At 40.5% G+C, this 21793-nt stretch overlaps 3 protein-coding genes across 4 annotated transcripts in view; 2 read left to right on the top strand and 1 right to left on the bottom strand.

Moving 5' to 3' along the window:
* The window catches only part of LOC118418342 (Y+L amino acid transporter 2-like), a 19373-nt gene extending 16251 nt beyond the window's left edge, over window positions 1–3122 (top strand). For both annotated transcript variants that reach the window (XM_035824219.1, XM_035824218.1), the window contains exon 11: window positions 1128–3122. In XM_035824219.1, coding sequence (XP_035680112.1) covers window positions 1128–1216 — 89 coding nt within the window. In that variant the 3' untranslated portion in view covers window positions 1217–3122. The remainder of the gene's footprint in view (window positions 1–1127) is intronic.
* On the bottom strand, window positions 2207–20990 carry LOC118418343 (Y+L amino acid transporter 2-like). The gene is made up of 9 exons (XM_035824220.1): window positions 20264–20990; window positions 14598–14726; window positions 13981–14080; window positions 13463–13631; window positions 9239–9342; window positions 8969–9065; window positions 7201–7350; window positions 6257–6434; window positions 2207–5219 (listed from the first exon to the last, which is right to left on the bottom strand). Exons 1-9 carry the CDS (start codon window positions 20775–20777, stop codon window positions 5110–5112), a joined length of 1551 nt encoding a protein of 516 aa, XP_035680113.1. The 5' UTR covers window positions 20778–20990; the 3' UTR covers window positions 2207–5109.
* The window catches only part of LOC118418345 (BTB/POZ domain-containing protein KCTD7-like), a 14733-nt gene continuing 11701 nt past the window's right edge, over window positions 18762–21793 (top strand). Inside the window, exon 1 of the mRNA XM_035824224.1 lies at window positions 18762–18972. The gene's annotated coding sequence lies outside the window, so the exon portion shown is untranslated. The remainder of the gene's footprint in view (window positions 18973–21793) is intronic.

Genomic DNA, 21793 nt, shown 5'->3' with positions numbered 1-21793 from the left:
GCTCAAAATACACACTTGCACACTTGCAAACACAACCACATTTTGCTTACCACAACTTAGTTTGAAACCTGGGTAGAGCAGTGCGCAACCTGAAATTTTGCAGTTGGAACACCGCTTTTCCTCCACCAATGTGGATAAGCTTTTGTATTTATTTCTCAATAAGATAAAGCATAAGCAGTTACATGTAACTGAAGGAAAAGAAAATGGATAAGTTGCTGATTGGAAGAAAGTAATAACTTAGCAGTGGGGCAACCTGAAATGTTGATGGCACAACCTGGCTTTTGACTCAGGTTGCCACCTGAGCAACCTGGCTGTATACTGTATTAAGTATTTCGAGTACTGTGATATATTATAACATGTACATTTGTATATCTAAATTTGCAGATTATGTTGTTTTCATGTCAAATATTGCTGTTTCATGAGGGCTTTTCTCTCAACTTGGTTGTGACCGATTTTCATATAGTCGTGTAGATAGAAAATTCGCTTCTTGACAAACAATGGCAGCTGCTCACTTTTGTATACAGTAAACAAGCATGATAACGAGAAATGATGCAGATATGTTATTATTTTTACTTTAGATGAGGAAATGTGAAGACTAGGGCTGGGTACCGAAACGGTGTACCGGTACAAAACCGTTTTTTCTCATTGGACCGGTCCAGAAAAACCGGACCTGAAAAAATTTGGTGGACCGGATGTTGGACCGATTGGAAAATGAACTGATTATATGATCAGGCATTCACACGTTTTCGGGGTTACCGGTCTAGGCAAATGACAAGAGCGAAGCAGAGTAGACTCTATAGTCATTTTACAAACTTTTGCAGTCAATTGTATAGAGGAAGTTAGCCTTGTAGGATTTTTAAAACGACAGTGGGTGTCGAATACTACACAAAACAGATTTCTTTGTAGCAAAATGGACCATTGTTTTGAGTATCGTCCATGCACAAGTTTCCACATAATGAATCAGGTCTGGACCTGGACCCGATCCTCTGGACCTGAACCGGACCTGGACCTGAATTTTCTGTACCGGTACCCAGCCCTAGTGAAGACGCTACTGAATGTTAAGACATTGTAAGACATTGACAGCCATTTGAACCAGATGGGAATTACTAATCTCTTGATTTCTGCAGATACTGTGACCAGAGGATGTCAGAAGGTGATGATGTCCATCCTGCCTGATGCTGATGTTCAGCAACAGATGATAGAGGAGGCTGGGTAGGGACGGATATCTGGCGATGTCAACAACTTACCTGATGATCGCTACACAACTTTCAAGTGTTGTATTGTGATTTTTGTTAGCCAGGAGACTGTCGTAGGGGTGGGGGCTATGGGTACTTCTTGTTATACTGTTGTGGTAACTTTACCAACTGCCAGATAGCATTGTCGCACATAGGAATCTGTGTTAAGAAAAACACTGTGTGTACACTATGTACAGTTAATGACCTAAGTGCCCCAAGACCTATTGACTACTTCATATTGAAGGGTGCTGACATGCCTTCTACATGTACCATTAGGACCTGCCAGAATCACATTTATGGGTGCTTCATCTTTGTAATATCTTGAGACTAGTAGACCACTCAATAGGCCATAGTACACTTTTCAGTACTGTCAAAGTGTGTGAAATCTACCTCCTATACACTAGCTACTGCAACATGCAGAGATCCATTCCCTATACGTCTGGATGGGTAAATATGGAAATGGTGGGGTTTGTCAATGTACTGTCAATCCATCTAGTCTTCCAGGTTGTCTAATTACTGATTCTAGAGTAATCCTCTGTGTGAAAATCTTCTAGTGCACTGGTTATGTAAAATTCTATCTGGAACTGGGTTGAATTATGTCAAAGTTAGTAGATAACTACCATTTATTGCCACTGTATTTACTGTATAAAAAGTGCAGAGTGTATTTTATGTGTAGTTATTTGGAAGAGTAGGACAAGGAAAGAACTAGGATCTGAGAGTGCTCTAAGAAATGTAAAGCAGAAACCTGTATCAGACTATATACTAGAGAATTGTTGCTCCAGCTAAATCACAACCAAACTAGTTACTACAAGCACACAGTCTGTCAAGAAAGATACAGTTTTACTCTTTTAGATGTTTTTAAACCAGATCATATATATTTGTACAGCAGTGGAACTATTTATTGTACTTCCATCCGTGTCAGAAATGCTTGTTGAAGTGATTGTCAACATAAACAAGAAGTCTTTGACAAATCAGAGGAATGAACATATGCTTTAATTGTGACTTGGAAATCTTGTACACCAAAAAGTCTTATAGTAATCTGTGCATCTTATACAATTTACCACTTGGTGTTCTTCATCTTATTGTGTTCTAAAATCTTGATTATCTTAAGAAACACTCTCAAAACAGTGACAACAGTTACCAATTGGAATGTTTGAAATATGATATTTCAATTATCTCAGAGATTTATGAACTTGAAATAAGTTATATAAGTCACCCTTTTATAACCTGGGGGTTATAGCCAAAGGATCACTAAAATCATTTACCAGTAGATCCTGATGTTATTGATATTTCTGTACATTTATCTTTCTTTTTTCTTGATGATTGTGACCTTAGGTATCTTTTGTTTTAGAAATAATGGACTTTGTCCAGGAGATAAACATGTTAACTTTAACAGATGGCATTATATTTTCCAAAGCATGAGTGTTGCTGCTGTGTTAACTTATGATGCCAAAAAATATCACGGAGTTCTTTCTTAGAGAACAGTCTTCTTTCAAATGGAAGCGTTAACTCAATCACAATAAGAAATGTTTCTAAAGCTTTTGATGCAAAAGAAAGTACCTGGCTCTGCCCTGAATTTTAACTTGTACATTTCCTATTTTTACCCTTTGAGGTACACTGATATTACATTTAAGTTTTCTTTAATGATTTTGTTGTAGTAGTCACTTTTGTAGAATAAATAATGACTATGAAGTTTATTTGAATATTGTAGCTATCATTCTGGAATTAGTTTTGACAATTTAGAGCATTGAACTTGAAGTAAGATGGTGTTTTAGCTTGGAATAGAATGACCAGACAAAATGTAAAGGTTTTCTTTCATGATATTTTGTGTGGTCAATGAGACAAGTGCTTTATGAAGTAAATGATACTATTTGAAATCCCTTGAAATGTTGTTTGTAGTTACATTCATTGAATATGGTGGTTTTCCACAACAAGCACAGTATATCGCCACCGATCAGTACCCAACATATCACATAGCATAACACAGTAACAAAACATCACATTTTACGCTCATTCCATATAATGCTTGCATGGCAAGCTGTTATGAGTTGATTGATACTTTGTAGAAACAACGTGTTACATAGACAGAGTTCTTCCTATGGCAAAGCATCACAATGTCTTATGACATTTTGTAATTGCATAGCAGATGATATCTATTCATAGGTCAGGTCAAACGTCTACTACGTTTATTAATCTCCAGGCAGATTTACTAGTGGCATAAGATAGTATCAAACTGGCTAAGGAGTATAGCTGGCCAAAGGGAGTCATCAGCCACTGGTAGCCATACACACTCCTAGGCCGTTTTCACTCCTGTGACCGCTTTTGATACTATCTTATACATGTACTACCATAGGATCTGCTTGGAGATTATACTTTCATATCTTAACACATATATCCTTAGAATCACCGAACATTACAAACAGTACAAGACATGATTACTTAGCTGTAGAATATCTCCAGCAGTGGAAACTACTGCCACCTTGCACTCAATTAGTCAATAACATGACAGAGGTTATACATTGGTATATTGCTTCTTAGGCTTTTTTTTCTGTTAAAAAATATACAGTTGTTTTATTAAAAAATTCGCAACATCTATACATATATAGTTATCCTTTTTCACGTTGCATAAGATGTGTTGTTTGTATTTGGCACATCCTGAGATTTTATACGGTAGATTAATGACAGCAAATTTTTTATTTCTCATAGAGAACATAGCAGAGCACATAGTTATCATGTTTAGTGCATATGTAGTTCAGTGATTGAATCCCGGCTGTAGTCGCTCACGCAACATGCATGATACACATGTAATTGAGAGGGCTGTAGGACCCTCTCACTAAGTCTACGAGCTTCGGCCGTATTTGTTGATATGTATGCACATGTATAGCTTGTTATATATAGACATCATTAGAAGGTCATCGCCAGAGACTCAAGCATACTTACCACCTGAGAATCTGCCCCATCACATTGGACGGGGACCTGCGAACCTCTGCCGATCTATTCAAGTTAAATCGCCCGATGATCGCGAGAAAACTACTGACAAAAATGTTGTTTAAAGATTGTAGAACTTGGCCTAGGCGCCATCCGACTACCGGACATTTCAGGACTACGCAGACTTGTGGGAAGATGGATTTTCCTGCTGTTTAGGCATACGTCACATGTCCAAACCGGGGCCCGGCCGGGCAGCTTCCGGGAACGGAAAGTATGATATTAAAGACACCAAACTGCTCAAGACGTAAAGAGAATAGTCGTAAATTATTTGTGTATATTTTTACGAATAAATTTCTACTTTTCATTTCCAGAAATACCCGGTATAAAAATGTGACGTTAGGGGGCGTCGTAACATTAAGTGAGGTCCACTGGTCAATGTGGTTGTCAAAAAGGAATTTCACTGGTACAATAATCGAACATGTAACGTTAACATTACATGTGGAACAGGTAAGATATCATGATGAAAGCAGTGTCCTTCAAGTATCATTGGGGAGACGAATTGGGTCATGAAGATTATATTTCAGATCAATATCTACCCAAAAGTAGAGACGTGTGCTAATTTGTGATCATTCCAACTATTTTGTGATGAAAATATGAAATAGCAAAAGTAATTCAATTTCACAATATTGTGTTAAGTTTGATTTGGTTTGGTTTTAATTAGGATCTTCATTAGTGACTGATACGCCACTATTCTTCCTGGAGTCCAGGTGAATGGTACTCATTTTCACTTGAGTGAAGTGAGGAAAGTCGTGTAAAGTGCCACGTGACATGTGACACGGCAGGTTTCGAACTCGAAACCTTTTGCACATGAGCCCAACACACTGCCAATTGCGCCACGCAATCTCACGTGGCGCAATCTGTGTGGCCATCTTTCGCTGACACTTTTTTAAGCCATCTTGTCCGTCTCGTGTCCCCCTTCGTTGCTCTGTAAGATGGTATCGTCCGACTCCTGAGGAACACACATCAGGAGTTTCTGCACTTTTCTCGTGATCCCATCTGGAAGAAAGAGATTAGATATAGCCGTTTAAGTAAGCTTTTTTTCTCAATAGGTACTGGGAACAAGATAAAAAACTTGCAAGACAACACGAAACTAATTCTTAGCTAAAGAGGTCTACTGTTGTGAATGTGTTTTATTGTGTCTAAAATGTATATAACGTTAACATAAACAGGACAAAAAATGTTTCTGTTCTAGATATTCAGTTATCAGCATTTCATGGAACGACTTTAGAGAAACGAAGTATTAGTTGTTTTTGTTTGAATAGGTATAAAACAAAACAGTTCACTTCCTATGTCAAACATATTGCTATGCAAAAAACTAATGGCAAAGGTGAAGAGTCCTCTCACAGGCAACTGCAATTCAAATCACGGGATGGCTTTTCAGCACTGTGGCCAGATGCACAATATTCAACTTTGTAAACAACATACACATTTTACATGCCAGTTAACAGCAAGCAAAAAAAAAGTGAGTCATACTCCAACTTATTGTTTGCCATCTACAAGTGGATTCTTCTGTTCGGAAAATACCATACAATGTAAAAACAAGCTTGAAAGATATTGTATCTGGATACAAAACACAAACCTGTTGTTAACATCAGCAAAAAGTATTATATTTAGAAACTGGTGTGCTGGCTGAAGTAAAAGAGGAAACCTGTACGGAAGCTTCCAAGCTGAAACTGCTCTACTGTTAAACCATATAGGCAAAAAAGTGGGCAAACTTGTTCGGTCACGGATGTAATACTTTAATGTACTGTTGGGCTGTGATGTTTATGTTGTATAATATGTTTTTAATGAATAAAGATGTTTAAAAGGGGCGAGGGGGGATACAAGCTTAGCCACGTTTGGGATTGTTTTCTCACCGCAAAAGCGCCACCTACATCGGCTACGAATAGCGGTGAGAAGCAGAACTCCAGTTAGAAGCTCTGACGTCGAAGACATCTGAGAGACATCGAAACGTAAGCAATGTTTACTAAGTACCTGCTGGTTGTATAAAAAGAATTCTCCTATATCCGATGTTTTAAAAAAATGCATCTGACCTGCAATGGTATGTAGCCATGCGGGGTGGACCTTTCTGTGCACGCCTATGTAGTAGACAGGAACACCGGACAGGAAGATGGCGCACCCGATCACCGAGTCTCTGAATGCCGAGTAGAACGGCACGATAACCAGGAACAGACTGGCTAGTAGGAACAGCACTGGGAGAGCCAGATGTACCTGCAACAAGAAAATCCTCCTGAAATTTCCTTAAAGTTAGACCTATTCCTGTCTCGATTGGCTATCGACCCGTAGTTATGTATTTAAAAACAAAAAAATTGTTTGCAATTTCTGAAAGCCATAAATTTGACGTTTTGTCACTAAGAAATATCAAGCGTTGAATATGCGTCTATGATTTTTGTATTGTTGACATGTCTTAAAAAGTATCTGTAACGTTAAAAGGCGCGTATAGAGATTTCAAAACACGTCTGCTACCCTTGTTCCGATAAGGTGGTATCTCACTGCACGTGGGGCACCGTTGTGGCACTGCGGGGTTCAATTCGCTCGCTGCGTCACTAGTACTGTTGTGCTATTTTCGCCGATTTTTATATAAGTTAGATATTGTGTAAAATACGAAAAAGTATACACAAAACGTAAGAAATGTTTTTCTTTATCTCTGAAATTCGTTGAGTAATCTTTCGAACCCGGCAGTGCCGCACTTGTGCCCCAAGTGCTGTGAGATACCAACTATAGGCACTTGACATTGACAACCTTAATCACCAAACATCTCAACAGAGACGGGGGTCGATATCGCTTGCCAGGCATTTATGATTCGTTACTCGAATCACGTGTCTCTAAGTCACGTGATCAGAGTAACTGAATCATCACTCCTGAAGAAGGTCGACGGAAGTGCGACTGAAAATTCGAGGTAAGCTAATGTTGGTGTTGTAAGACAGTGGAAAATCTTCAACACCAAACATATCTCTTCTTTCTATTGGACACGTACCTTGATGGGTCTGTGCATGTCAGGCTGTCTCCATCTGAGGTACAGCAGCGCTGCGATAGACAAACCGACTCCGATCCAGTACATGAAGCTGAAGTAGTTAATCAGGGTCAGCACGTCATCGGAGATGAGGTAGCAACAGACCAGGAAGCCCTAAACCGAGAAGGAAGACATTATTATATTTCAGCCATACCATAGGTATGGTGAAATATATTGTATTCGTAATGTTTCTTTCTTTCTTTCTTTCTCCTGTCAAATCTTCAAATCGAATCAACTCCGCCATTTTTTAACCGATTGACTTGAAATTTGGCACAAAGGTAGAGTAAGCCAATACCCCCAGGTGTTTTTTTCATTTTTTTCATATCTGCCTTTAAAATGATTTTATTGAGGTTTTTGTCAATTTTTATGTATATTTCGGGCTCCTGTACCCTGGTATTACAGCCGAATGACATGAAATTTGGTACAGAGGTGCCTTGATCATATGCTCACCTAAATTCAATAACAGTTTTGGCATACGGTACAACAAAATGCTTAATTTTGCGATTTTTGGCCATTTTTTGACCAAAAAAGGACATTTTTGGCTCCTGTAGCCTCGTTTTACAACGAAATGATCTGAAATTTGGTATAAAAGTGCCCTTCAATTATGTGCACATAAATTCAATAAAAATTTTCCCATACGGTACAACAAAATACTTAATTTTGCGATTTTTGGCCATTTTTTAACCAAAAAATGACATTTTTGGCTCCTGTAGCCTCGTTTTACAACCAAATGATCTGAAATTTGGTATAAAAGTGCCCTTCAATTATGTGCACATAAATTCAATAAAAATTTTCCCATACGGTACAACAAAATACTTAATTTTGCGATTTTTGGCCATTTTTTAACCAAAAAATGACATTTTTGGCTCCTGTAGCCTCGTTTTACAACCAAATGATCTGAAATTTGGTATAAAAGTGCCCTTCAATTATGTGCACATAAATTCAATAAAAGTTTTCCCATACGGTACAACAAAATACTTAATTTTGCGATTTTTGGCCATTTTTTGACCAAAAAAGGACATTTTTGGCTCCTGTAGCCTCGTTTTACAACCAAATGATCTGAAATTTGGTATAAAAGTGCCCTTCAATTATGTGCACACAATTTCAATAAAAGTTTTCCCATACGGTACAACAAAATGCTTAATTTTGCGATTTATGGCCATTTTTTTGGACAAAATTTGGACATTTTTTGCTCCTGTTCCCTCGATTTACAACCTACTGACCCGTAAATTGGTAAAGGGGTGCTCTAGATATTTATTCAAATGACCCATGTATAATTTTTGGCATGGACCACTTTAAAATGATATGTTTGGGATTTTTTTGGTCATTTTCCAATGGCCAAAGGGGTCAACGACCTCAAGGCCTATTGTTGCATGAGGGAGATGGCTGAAATATGCTGTATTTGCTCTCAAGCAAATGTCGGCCTTTCTAGTTAACATTAACTGTTAATGTTCATAACATAACATAACATAACATAACATAGCATAACATAACAGAACAGTACCGAACAGAAGGTTGAATGATCAGTGGTAACTTTCAATGAGTGTATTTGGTCATCGAGTATACAATGACAAAAGTAGTGAGTGACCATGATAAATTTGTTTTCTTTAAATTCTTTAAAGAAGATGGTAAAATCATCACCAGTAACCCAGTTTCAAATTGGATCAAACTAGAAACGAAGCCACGATGTAGTTTGTAAAGAACATTCTGCAAGAACAGAAGTATTCCGTACGTTAAATAGAACTGCAGGGGCCGGAGTCATGGTCCAAATGTTGATCATGGACAGCACCTGTGGAAGATGGCCTTCCCGAGATCCCACAAAGTACAATCTGAGATTTAAAAAAAAAAAAGAGGTAAATGATAAATGAATACAGGGACAATTATCATTGACATCTGTGCTTGACTCAAGATTCTGTACATGGAAAAGCTTTCAATAAATTAGGACGAGAATCCCATTTGGTGATTCAAACATTGATTTAGAAAATTTGCCGCTAAACCATACCTTGATACTGCAAGAATGTATGCATTGATCCCACCAATGGTCGTCATGGCAACGAGAATTGGTATCGTCCAGCTGACCACACCCATCGCCTTTTCTGCATAGGTCTGTGGTGGGCAGATGTTTTACATATCACAAACCTCATATTATAGTGTTACCTGCTTACGAAGGGATGTATGGATTCAAGGAGAAATACATTCATTGGATTCAAGGAGAAATACATTCATTATCTTCGCCAGCGAAGATTATAAGATTGCTTACTTGGGTCTGTATGTAGGTCAACAGCATATAAGTCGAGAAATTGTGGATGGAACTTTTTGATTTTTTGTAGGTGTGTAGCGGTTGTCGAAAGGCATGCCTAGTTTGAAAATGGTTTACCTGGCGTTTTCCTACGGTACAGCAGCGACCTTTGTATTTTTTCGAGGTTTGTTTCGAGAAGCATAACTCAAAATGCAGCTGGGCGATTTCTACGATATTTGGCAGTTGTGTAGCGGTTGTGTAAAGGATTGTCATGTGCGAGAATGGTTTAGCTAGCTTTTACCTATGGTGCTGTAGCTGGCTTTGTATGTAATTGCGTTTGTCTGTTAACACGATAACTCGAGATGTTCTACATGGATGCTAATGATATTTTGTTGATAGGTAGGGGACACAGAAAGGAAGGTCAAGTTCGATAATGGGCCTCCTAGCGACTTGTTTTGGTACTGCAAGTGAGCGTCAAAGCTTGCGCCTAAATTTTCCAGAAGTGCCATGTTCATGATTTTTAAGTGGTGGATATCTGTTGGGACTAGGAGTGAATGGTGTAATTTTGGGCCCCCTAGCAGCTTGTTTGGAACTGCAGTGGGTCTTATAGTTTGTAACTTTTAAAAAGGATAACTGCAGAGGGGATTGATGGATATTCCTTGCTTTTGGTAGGTAGGTACTTAGGGTGATTATCAACATAATGAGATGCTAATTATGTAAATTGCGATCTACTTAATATAATTACTTTGGGATTCTTATCATGGAGAGAACCACATCCCTTACAAAAGTGGTGTGCAGTGCAACATGACACTGGCACCATTGTCACCCTAGTCCAGCACTAATGTGTGGACCATTAATCTTCATTTATCATTCAAGCCCTTCAGACAGAAGCAGAAGCCTGATCTCCTTTCCCTGACAAGGGCCAGTCACACCAAATTAACCCCCTGCCCTCAGTCTCCGGGTCTTAGCACAGACAAATCAAAGGTGGAGCAGAACTAATCGTCATGCCATGGCAGGGTGTTACACGCCCGCCCGTTTGAGGCATAAGACATGGTCACGTAAAAAAAGATTAAAACATCGCGGTGGGCCAAATCAGGCTGTCAAAGGTGCCAACGTAATCCTCATGAGTTGTTCGATCGCATACAGTACGCTTAATGATTCAAATACTATTTCGGGATGAGATTTGAAGAGTCAAAGTTGGCCTTCAAACTGGCTCTTTTTGCCTGATTTTGGCCTCGATTTCACACTGCATGGGGGTTTCCGTGCAACCGATTACGACAATATCATATACTTCCGGGTTGTACGAGTGCGGTCATAGAACGCGGGTGGTATCGTATCTTGTCTCGGTTTGTGCTAGGTTGTAGAGGAGGATCTAAGTAAGGCTTATGAATATACTAATACTTGGAGATTAGCAATTACTATGCCTGTCAATCAGCTATTTTGTCTTTGCGGGGCTATGAATGGGGGGATCTGAGTAGCCTGACGTGATAGCCAGGCCAGGTAGACTGTGTAAAATACCTCTGACTTAACTCGCGATTGCAAAACTTTACTTACTATTTTCATGAGATGGACACAAACATTCACCAAGGCGGGGCCGTAACAATCCTTACGTATGACCCTTAGGTAACCCTTAGATGACCTATTATCTAATATATAGGCCAGTCACTCAAAGTTTGTTTATTATTTCTTTTTTTACGAAAAGACTGCAATGTACATTTTGTAGAGTGAAATCTTATATAAAACTAAAGACCTAGCCTAACCTAGCCTAACTAAAGACCTTACATCCAGCTTTGCTATATTAACATCTCGTATTAAGCTGTATTTGGTGCTTATCCGGCCCATTATAGCCATAATTACATACATTAATCATTCAAAAACAACGACCTTCGATAAAGAATGTTTATTTGGCGAAGATGTGTGTTCGAGGAACTCTAGTTTCAAATGCGTGTGCACCTTATTCGTTCAAATGTAGCGAGACGACTTGTACCATGTGGCGAAACGACTTCTGCCATGAGGCGAAACGTATGTAGTCAACTAGCAATGTGGTAAAGCGACCTGTACGTAACCTTGCTATTTACCTTTGCCAGAATGGCTAAGGTTATGTTTTGGGCTTCTGAGTCTGTGTGTGTGTCTGTGTGTCTGTCTGTTAACAGCATAACTCGAGAAGCCTTGGATGTATCCCGATAATATTTGGTAGGTGGGTAGGGGTCGGGAAAACGAAGGTCAAGTTCGATAATGGGCCCCCTAGCGGCTTGCTAAAGTACTGCAGCATAACATCAATTTTTGATATCTCGTGTTCTGGACATGCTGTGATCATGATTTTTAAGTGGTAGATAGCCCTCGAGGCAGAGAGTAAGTGCTGTGAGTTTTGGCCCCCTAGCGGCTTTTTTGGAACTGCAGGCGCCGGTTTCCTTTCAAACTTTGGATGAGAATAACTCTACAACGTGTTGACGGATCGTCATGATTTTTGGTATGTAGATAGAATGAGTGATGACTTACATAATGGTATACTAATTATGCAAATCAGCAGCTAATTTGCATAATTAATGAGGAAAAATTATAAATCCACTACATTCCATGATAGGACTTTCAAACTTGTCACATATGTAGCTGGGAGGGAGAGAAATGTCGACAGATATCAATTATGCAAATGATGGCCTCATTTGCATAATTAATGAGAAAATATGAACATGTTGACGGATCATCATGTTTTTTTGTATGTAGGTAGCGTAAGTGAAGACCTACATAATGAGATAACAATTATGCAAATCAACAGCTAATTTGCATAATTAATGAGGATATCTTATAAATTCACTACATCCCATGATAGGGCTTTAAAACTTGTCACATATGTAGCTGAGAAAGAGAGAAATGTCAATACATATTTATCATGCAAATGATGATCTCATTTGCATAATTAATGAGAAAATATTAACGTGTTGACGGATCGTCATGATTTTCGGCATGTAGATAGCCTAAATGAAGACTTATATAATGTGATACTTATTATGCAAGTTAACAGCTAATTTGCATAATTGATTAGGAAAAGTTCATAAATCCACTGCATTCCATTATAGTACTTTCATCAAAGTTGTCACATATGTAACTGAGAAAGAGGGAAGAGAGTAAGAGGTGTATTTAAAGACTTTGAAAGAGAATAAGTCAAGAATGGATCAAAGGATCATCATGATTTTTGGTATGCTGATAGCTTAAGTAATGCTTGATACAATTTGATATCAATTGATTGTAAATTGGGATCTAATTTGCATAATAAATGCCGAAATTTTATAAACCAACTCCAAGCATTTAATCATAAAGAAAATGAAATGAGTAACGCATTTGTCTAAAGACATCATTCTACATAACAAACCTGGTTTATTTGGCAAAGGTATGTGTTCGTGGAACTCTAGTTGCATATAAGGAAACAGTAGGACCTGCTATGAAGGCTAGCTAAGGTTTAGGTCCCGATTGCACCGGTGCCCGTCAGGGATGTAGCCCCGGCCGGGCTTCGAAGCCACAAATTTGTCCCGGTGGACTACCGGATACCGGGGGGTACCCCTCGGTGTTCCTCACGGGTAGGTAACTGCGTCTATTTGTTACCGGGTTCTGGTTTCAGTCCGACTTGTATTCAACCTGGTGCCCGGCCGGACCCAAAAATACCCCGGGAGCCGCAAAGTGTCCCACGGGGTCACGTAAGGGTCATCCCCCAAAGTGTCCCCAAACAGTCCGTGAAATGCCCGGCCTTTTTACAACTGGGACCTAAGCCTAATATTGACAAGTACAGAACGTACCACGGCCTCGGACTCCAGCACTTTGTGTGGACAGTACGGAGTACATGGCGATGTACTTACCACGGCCACAACCTCGGACTCCAGCACCTGCTGTGCGGATAGTACGGAGTACATGGCGATGTACTTACCACGGCCACAGCCTCGGACTCCAGCAGCTGATGTGCAGACAGTACGAAGTACATGGCGATGTACTTACCACGGCCACAGCCTCGGACTCCAGCACCTGCTGTGCGGACAGTACGGAGTACATGGCGATGTTGATGAGGATGTACAGGAACGTCACGATCGGCATGGAGATCCAGATGGCCCGGGGGAGGTTCTTATGGGGGTCCTTTATCTCTTCTGTGATGAAGTTCAACATGTCCCTGGGGGGTTAGGAAAGGGTGGCATCACGGTAAATCATCTTTAAATGGTGCCAATCGTAAATTGATAAAGTAGAGAAAGCTAGCCTGGAGTCCAGCCTTTGCTTCGCTTTGGTCGTTTCAGTTCGGGAGCGCGGACTAAAGCCAACAAGGCCGGACTCCAGGCGAAGAGAAAGCACTTCGATAATACAGCGCCTCGCCACGAGTGAGCATCTGTAAAACATTTCTGGATTGAGAGTCAGATACAAATCTTAGTATTCATCTAACCAGTTCTTCCCATGCTCAAATGATGACCATTTGTCAAAGATTTATAATTACTGTTAACGATATAAATTCAAAAGTTTCAACATACCATCCGGCAAATGCGTACAGTCCTGGGTACAGGGCTAGGGCTGCCCGCCCCATGTCGGGATTTGTTCCTTTGAAGGGGCTCTGGAACACGTGCATCTCCCCTGAAGTCAAAAGAAGGGAAAAAAGCAGATTGGTATGCATTTGTGTCAAGCAGCAAGAGTGGACAATGCCTGAAAGATCGTAGTGTATTAAGTGGAAGAAGAAAGGCAGCCACGTCCAAAAGATTAAATGAACAGAAAACCTCAGTTGATGATAAAACAATCAGACCAGACCATCTCTATGCAACAAGAATTCTAACTGCAAGAGGGAAGCGTCACATGATAGGAAAAAGTGTATCAAAGTTTTCTTACATGTCATATACCGACATTGATCCGTCTTAGTCCACACTTCCATACGTCTGGGACAAACAAACACAATGAACTGATGAGCTAATACAGCTATTCCACTGGCCATGACAGAGAAGACAGACGCCATGTACATGTAAAACATTTACAGGTTCATTGTAGCGGTAGAATTTCCCTAACTCCTTTCGACAAGTGCACTGGACAGTACGACCATAAAACATCAACAGAAAAACAACAACGCCAAAAGAAGACTCAACCTGCCCCACGTACGAACCTGTCATGATGACATTGACGACCCCGGAGATGATGACCATGACGCAGGCTGCCACGCCAGCGTAGGCGAACGCGTCCTGCACTCTCGTCACCCACCGCACGTTGGCGCAGTTGACAAACGTCAGCACGCCTGGTGGAGAGAGAAAGTTGGACCAAGAATTTTAGAAAGGACAACATAAGTTCGCATTCACAACATCATTTCGCCACAAATTTGTCCATGATACAAATGGTAAATTGTAACTGACCATAGGAGATCATTATAGGGTGTGGCAGATCAGAGACAAGTTTTTTTGAGAGCATTTCTCAACTCATGATGATATGTGGACGTAAGATGCACTCTCACTGCACTTGCGTCACGCTTACGTCACTGCAAGGTTCGTTCACTGTGTCACTGTTTTGTTATTTTCTCCGATTTTTTTTAATAATTTAGATATTGCGTAAGATGTAAAAGTATAACTGAGAAGACGGCAAAATACACAAAAAGTAAGACAATTAGTTCCTTATCTCTGAAATTCGTTGAGTATCTTTCGAACCCCGCAGTGACACAAGTGTGACGCAGGTGCAGTGAGAGTGCACCTGTAGTTACCGGAGTTAGCCCACGAATATGATAGACGTTGATCTACCTAATTGTTTATTTATTTATTTATTCGCACACAAGTATTACATTAAAACACAAAACGAAAACAATGGATAAAACAGGTGCAGGAGGAGGGAAAAAGCTTGTGAAGCTTATACTTAGCCCTCCTCCTTTAAACTAAACAAAATTGATTATGATATATAATAATAAAGTAAAGTAATACATAGAATAATAATAATACAATAAGGATAAACAAGTATTTAATGGTATGAATTAACAATGGATGATAAAGTAACGTAATACGTAGAAAATAATAATGATGCAATAAGGATAACCAAGTAATTAATGGTTTGACTTAACAATAAATAATAAATCAGCATAATACTTAGAAAATGATAATAGTGCAATAAGGATAATCAAATAATGGAATGAATTAAGATAATATGATTAAAAAGAAAAAATGTGGCTACTACAGGGGGCTCGGATGGATTAACATATGGATTTTCAGATTACGTTTAAAAGTCAGGAGAGAGGAAGTAAGGTTCTTAAGGGAGGGGGGAAGACTATTCCATATTTTAACACACATGTATTTAACAGACATTTGGGCAAGAGAGGTTCTGAATAGGGGGATGTGCAGATTTGTGCTTTGGCGAGTTTGATAATTGTGAAACTGCGAGCGAAAATTAAGAAAGCTGTCAAAGGTATCGGGGAGAGTATGGTTTATGTGTTGGGCTGTGAATAGAGCAAGTTGAAATAATAGTCATATGACTGCAGAAGACCTTGTTACATTATAGAGCTACGTGTTTGACGTTGATTGATCGTTTACATACACGGACATGACGTCAATAAATCGCATGTTTGTGTGACACATTACACAACTAATGATTAACCTGTATGCCATAAGACGCCCTATTCGTCATCTATATGCGTGCAATATGTTTTCATATTTCACACGCACTAAAAGCATGTATAGCCAAACAATAAATCAGTTAATCAGGTGATTTTAACTAAGTCCTGATTGTATGGACACTGTACTGAATAATGACGTCACACACGTAAGGCCTACGTTCCAATTCCAAACCCGGGGCCAGGCTGGGTAGCTTTCGGAAACAAAAAATATGAAGAAGGACAACAAAACAAACAGAATATATAAAATTGTCAGGAGTATAATTTGTGTAAATTTCTTGGTTAACACTTTTATTTGTCGTTTTCGCAAACATCCCGACCGGGCCCCGTTTCGGAAATGGGACCTAAGCCAAAGTAAAACTGTTATCAATTGCCGGAGCAACAGGTGCGGGACACTCAAAAGGAAGCACTGTGGTTGCCTAGACAATAATGACTGTGCCGTCAGTCTAACTGTACTGTACTGATTGATGTGATTTGTATCACAAAGCACTGCCGGAGACAAATTGTTCAGACACATTAATATTTTTATATGTAATGGTGGTTTCTATTGTGCGCTATATAGATTGATAAACGATTTTACTCGTGTTCCCGGCCTATTTTCGCACGATTTTAGTATATCATACTAGTATATACATCATCATCATATTATACATATCGTACCATTTACCCATTTCAATGTCTCAAATGCACGATATGCAAGTCAAGCCCCCTCACATCTCACTATGAATAATGACTTGTCCCTTAAACCAGGATATATAACGTTTGTGAAAGAAGATCGCCTTTATTCTGTGCTAATCGCGCAGGCGACATGGAGATTTGAGTAGTCATCACACGTGTTAAGCACATAACGCCTGCCGGATACGTATGGGGTAGGCCATGATTCACGGCATAACCGTTTAGGCCATGTTGATTTGATTATATGGATGACATCTACGCGCGCATCAATTTTTGGACGTTTCCAAAATAGGTAAAGAAATACTGTAAATCGTACAAAGCAGGTACAAAGTAAGTAAATATATGCCGTGGATTGCAAAAATGAATATCGGAAAACGTATACTAATGTCATAGAACAACACAAGCTCAAAGAAGATGTGAAAGAACAAAAATGAAGAATCTGTTGTTTGGTGCACTATACTCTGTGTGTTCAGTCATCTGTTCAATCTTTGATTTAATTATGAAGGCAACTTTTTTGTCAGACTTTTTTTATTTATTCGCACGCTTGCACCAGTTTTTGGATTAATCCATATAATCAAATCAACATGGCCTAACAGTGCAGCCGTATACGGGGCGGCACCAGCCCCCTACGGGTACAGAAGACCCACTGATCCCCCTGGCCTGACACTACTTGACACGATGATATTCTTCCTCAGTCTCGTGATTCAGATAAAACGTCTGTGTTGCACTTTGACTCACTGAAGAGATGTGGAACAGACTTAGCCAAACAAAACAATGGTAGTCACTGTTTTAAACTATCCGTTCTTCATCGCGTGACTTTCAAGTTCATACGGTTACAATTGATCCAATGAGACATACTTTAGGGCTTAGGCCTATGTCACATGTCCAAACCGGGGCCCAGCCGGGCAGCTTTCAGGAACGGACGGTATGATGTAAAAGACAAATCAAAACTACACAAGAAGTAAAGGGAACAGTCGTGGACATTATTTGTGTATATCTTAACGTATAAATTTTTATTGTTCGTTTCCACAAACGGTTTGGAGACATGTGGCGTTAGCCTTACTGCTCAAATCATCCCCTGTATGAAGTGCTACGCTCCAAGCAGAGGTTAGGCGCCGGCTATTTTTAGGCGTTTTTAACGCGTATCGGGCTTTCGATTTTGTACCTCGCGGCCTAAGACGCCCAGAAAAGGGTACAAAAGATAGAAAGCCCGATAAAAGCGCCTAAAAACGTCAAAAAACAGACGGAGCCTAACCTCTGCTTGGAGAGTAATCAAGTGCCAGGTTACGACGTGTGTCTTCAATTACCAGTAGTCCGCACGGCTCATCTGCCCTGGGCTCATCTGCCCTGCCACACTCACGCCCACTCAGTTAGCACAGATAACAACTGGTCCGTGAAATATATCATCAATCACAGTTAGCTTGGAGGTTCTCGGAAAATGACTCTTTCGTTAGGAGAAGTTTATTTCAGGAGAGGCTATTGGTAATCTCCTAGCAGATCCTACGGTAGCATAAAACATTAGTAAAGTAGAAGCCAGTTAATTGCACAACGGATAACCGCACACTTTGTTAATTGCACGGAATCTCAAAATCCCGTGGTGCTGGGCAGCTGGGTAACTCCGCATTGTTGCATCACCCGGATAAATTGCACGAAATGTACTGGCAACTTGGGTAGTGCCAAACGCTGGCGAAGGGGTGTAGCCGGCGCATTGGCTACCGAAGGATCTGCCGCAGAACGCAAACGCAAGGGGAGGGGCGATCTTTTCATGAACGCGTTTCTACTCGCCTCCCCTTGTTCACTTACTCCAGCGTGAAAATTAGCTGGGATTATCGTTTTACAACCTTCTGTAGCCATTGAAGGCTACATTTCTTTGCCAGCTTTTGATACTATTCTATGCCACCGTAGGTTCTGCTCGTAGATTGACATATTCGTATGCATGTACAATTCTCCATTCAGACCAGGCGTCCTACTTTACGTGAAAAGAATACAGCATGCAGGATTGCATGATGTCACCAGCTAATGCCAGCGGATATTTTGAAGGGGCTGGTGACATTTTGTGGCCTAACCACGTCAGAAGACTATGACCTCGTGGTGGAAAATTCCCCAATCCCCACACTGAGCTAGGCACGAGGGCGAGCTCACATGACATGGCACATGGTGGAAACTGATGACGCAAGCAACAGGAGATAATCTGGTCAGACCGTCAAGGACATGCTAGGTAAGCAAATACCGAATCACATGATTAGACCTTTAGCCAAATAATTCTATCCAGAGGGCTGTAAGAACCTAGCCTGGGTACCATCCAATTTCTACCGGGGCTCCTTACACTCGCTACCCTAGCCCTAAAATAATGGGTAGCGAGTGGAAGGAGCCCCGGTAGAAATCGGATGGTACCCAGGCTAGTAAGGACCACTCACCAGACTGTAAGCCATGATACTAATTCAGAAAGAGCATGTATAACACGTGTGTAGATCACCATATTCGATTAGTATTTATGTACGCAAAGTTGGACGCGTTTCGCACAGCACACACGTAGGGGTTTTCAATTATGTATACATGGAGTCAGAACAGTATGTATTTTAAGAGAGGGGAACCGGGTATATCCATCTTAGTCTATACCGGAAGTTCAGCGAAGACTGTTTGAACACCGGTTCGTCCTGTTGCTCTCGATAAGAATTTAAGTCAGACAGTCGATCGCACTCAGTGAAGTCTGCCATGCGGGCGATTAGATAAATTTTGGTGAGGGAAGTAGGTTTTTGGTGGAAAAGACTATAGCAAAGGACTTGGTTTAACTAAGGACGTTAGAACCTATGTAACGTCCTTGAATTAACCTTGACTTTATGAAGGAAGCGGCTCGGGTGAAGGTCTATATTTCTGATAAACCGATCACCAGAATTGCTGCACAGCTAGCGTTATTTGAGAGACCTGTGGTTCCATGCGGTTCCGCAAATTGATGTTAACATTGACCCATGGTGACAGATATGGCACAGGGTGTTCTGACCCGAAACATTCATGCACAACATACACCTTGCATCAGCCAAACTGTAACGCTATATGCAGTAGAAGCCAGGTAATTACACAACGGATTACCGCACACTTCTGTTTAAATATTGCACGGAATCCCAAATCTCAAACCCGTGCGGTCCAGCAAGATAACTTCGCGTTATTGCACCACCCGGATAATTGCACGAAATACACTGGCAAATGGGGTGTGCAATTCATCGGCTTTTACTGTATAGCGTGTGAATTTCATGGATGGCGACTGACCTATATTGTAATTGACGAAGTGGAATAGAATACGACAAACCCCAATGAATGGTTGGGATTAAACATCATAAAAAAGAGGGAGATACATTCAAATTTCCATTGTACAAGTAACATGCACATGTGATCTCCATCCAATGAAATAAAAATATATTCAAGAATACACCATGAACAATAGAATTATCGTTAGTGAATAGATGACGCTGTTATATCTTATTCCAATGATGGAAAGGAAGTCTACTCACAGACGATAGCAATGGCTAACAGTCTCACGGCTCCGTACGGCACGTCACATCCCGGAAAGAAAGGCTGGACCAGGTAGGATGAGAAGGTGAGCGCGATCACCGCCTGTCCCGTGGGGTCCACGATCAACACAGACACCCACAGTCGTAGAAACGCCGGGAACGGACCGAACGCTTCTAAGATGTAAGCATAGCTAGCTCCGGACTTCAAGATTGAGGTGCCTAGCTCGGCGTAACACAAGGCACCGAGCGCGGAAAACACACCGCTCACCGCCCAGATGATGAGAGAAAGGCCGGTGGAGCCCGTGTACAGGAGGACTCCCTTCGGTGCGATGAAAATCCCCGACCCGAGGATGTTCCCCACCATCAAACCCACGGCGTTAGCAAGGGTAACCTGTCTCTGTAGACGTACGGGGGAACCCTTCCCTCCATCGCTGCTGTCCTGTACAGTATGATTTATGCTGCCCTCCATCATTGGACTCGCCGCCGTGCTGTCACCTTGCCCACCCGCACCCATCTCTCAAATCACTGACAGGAACGATTTCTAACCAGAAATTTTACAAAACCGTTCCTGAAAGCATGCCTGGTCTCCAGAACAAACGGTTTGAAAGGGAGGGTGATGCAAAAATACCGGCTTTCTTCACATGGCCTCAGCTGTCGGGACGTTGCATCACCTCATGAATGCATAATAAGTCGATTATACATGTAGTATTCCCATAGGAAGCACGTGGTCTCGTGCTCTCCCGCACAAGTATATATTGAATGCTCAATCTCCAAGCAGATCCTATGACAGTATCAAAAGCTTAGACTTTCAAAGCAGATGTTGATGGGGAAAATTGTGACCTTACAAATACTAGAAAGTAATGTATATTAGCTAATAGTATAGGCTGAATAACGTATCCAAAGTACCCAAGCAATGCTATTTTTGCGGTCAATTTTTTAGCCAGGATAAAGGACCGTTATATCAAGGACGTTCTATGATGTTCTATCAAAAGGCCTTTTGATAGAACGTCCTTGGTTATATTAATGGGTTGGGAGTAAACTTATCGGCTTGTTGTTCTTTTGAGGCCGAACAAAAATAACAAATACCACGCTGCATAGAATCTCAGGGTTATCAAGACTAAGGAGATTATATTATATATACTATATAACCTCCTTGTCTAGACAAATACACAACAGCTCATGGCAAGGTTCAAACGTGTACATTAAGAGATATCGAAAATAAAACGATCATACAAACGAACATATTTTGATATAGTAATCTCCAAAGTGTTGATCAATAATAATCTCAATATATCTTTTGTTGCTCCAAGGAAGTTGCTTGCTCCTCCTTGTTGCACACAGTAATAGAGGTAACGTTAGTTCACCTTTATTCGAGGGGTATCCTATATCCGTTGTAAATAAAAAAAACAGGGTATTTAGGGATTTCAACGGACGATGGCACTGCAATATTTTGAAAATATTTGAATTTGAAACCACTTTCTGTCAACTTCTTATCCCTAACACTGTTTTTGTATACACTTCTGCGGATAA

The sequence above is a fragment of the Branchiostoma floridae genome, chromosome 6 (genome assembly GCF_000003815.2).
Source record: "Branchiostoma floridae strain S238N-H82 chromosome 6, Bfl_VNyyK, whole genome shotgun sequence".
In the NCBI taxonomy this organism is placed as follows: domain Eukaryota; kingdom Metazoa; phylum Chordata; class Leptocardii; order Amphioxiformes; family Branchiostomatidae; genus Branchiostoma; species Branchiostoma floridae.
Note: the sequence above shows the minus strand (reverse complement) of the source record. Positions and strands in the feature narration are given on the sequence as shown.

Bases quoted from the DNA above. Each gene is read 5' to 3' on its own strand.
- LOC118418343 (XM_035824220.1), bottom strand. From the start codon at position 20,777: ATGGGTGCGGGTGGGCAAGGTGACAGCACGGCGGCGAGTCCAATGATG. The intron at 9,066-9,238 runs GTATGGTTTAGC...TTTAAATCTCAG, and splicing joins TACATTCTTGCAGTATCAAG to ATTGTACTTTGTGGGATCTC. The intron at 6,435-7,200 runs GTACGTGTCCAA...TTCTTGTTGCAG, and splicing joins ACATGCACAGACCCATCAAG to GTACATCTGGCTCTCCCAGT.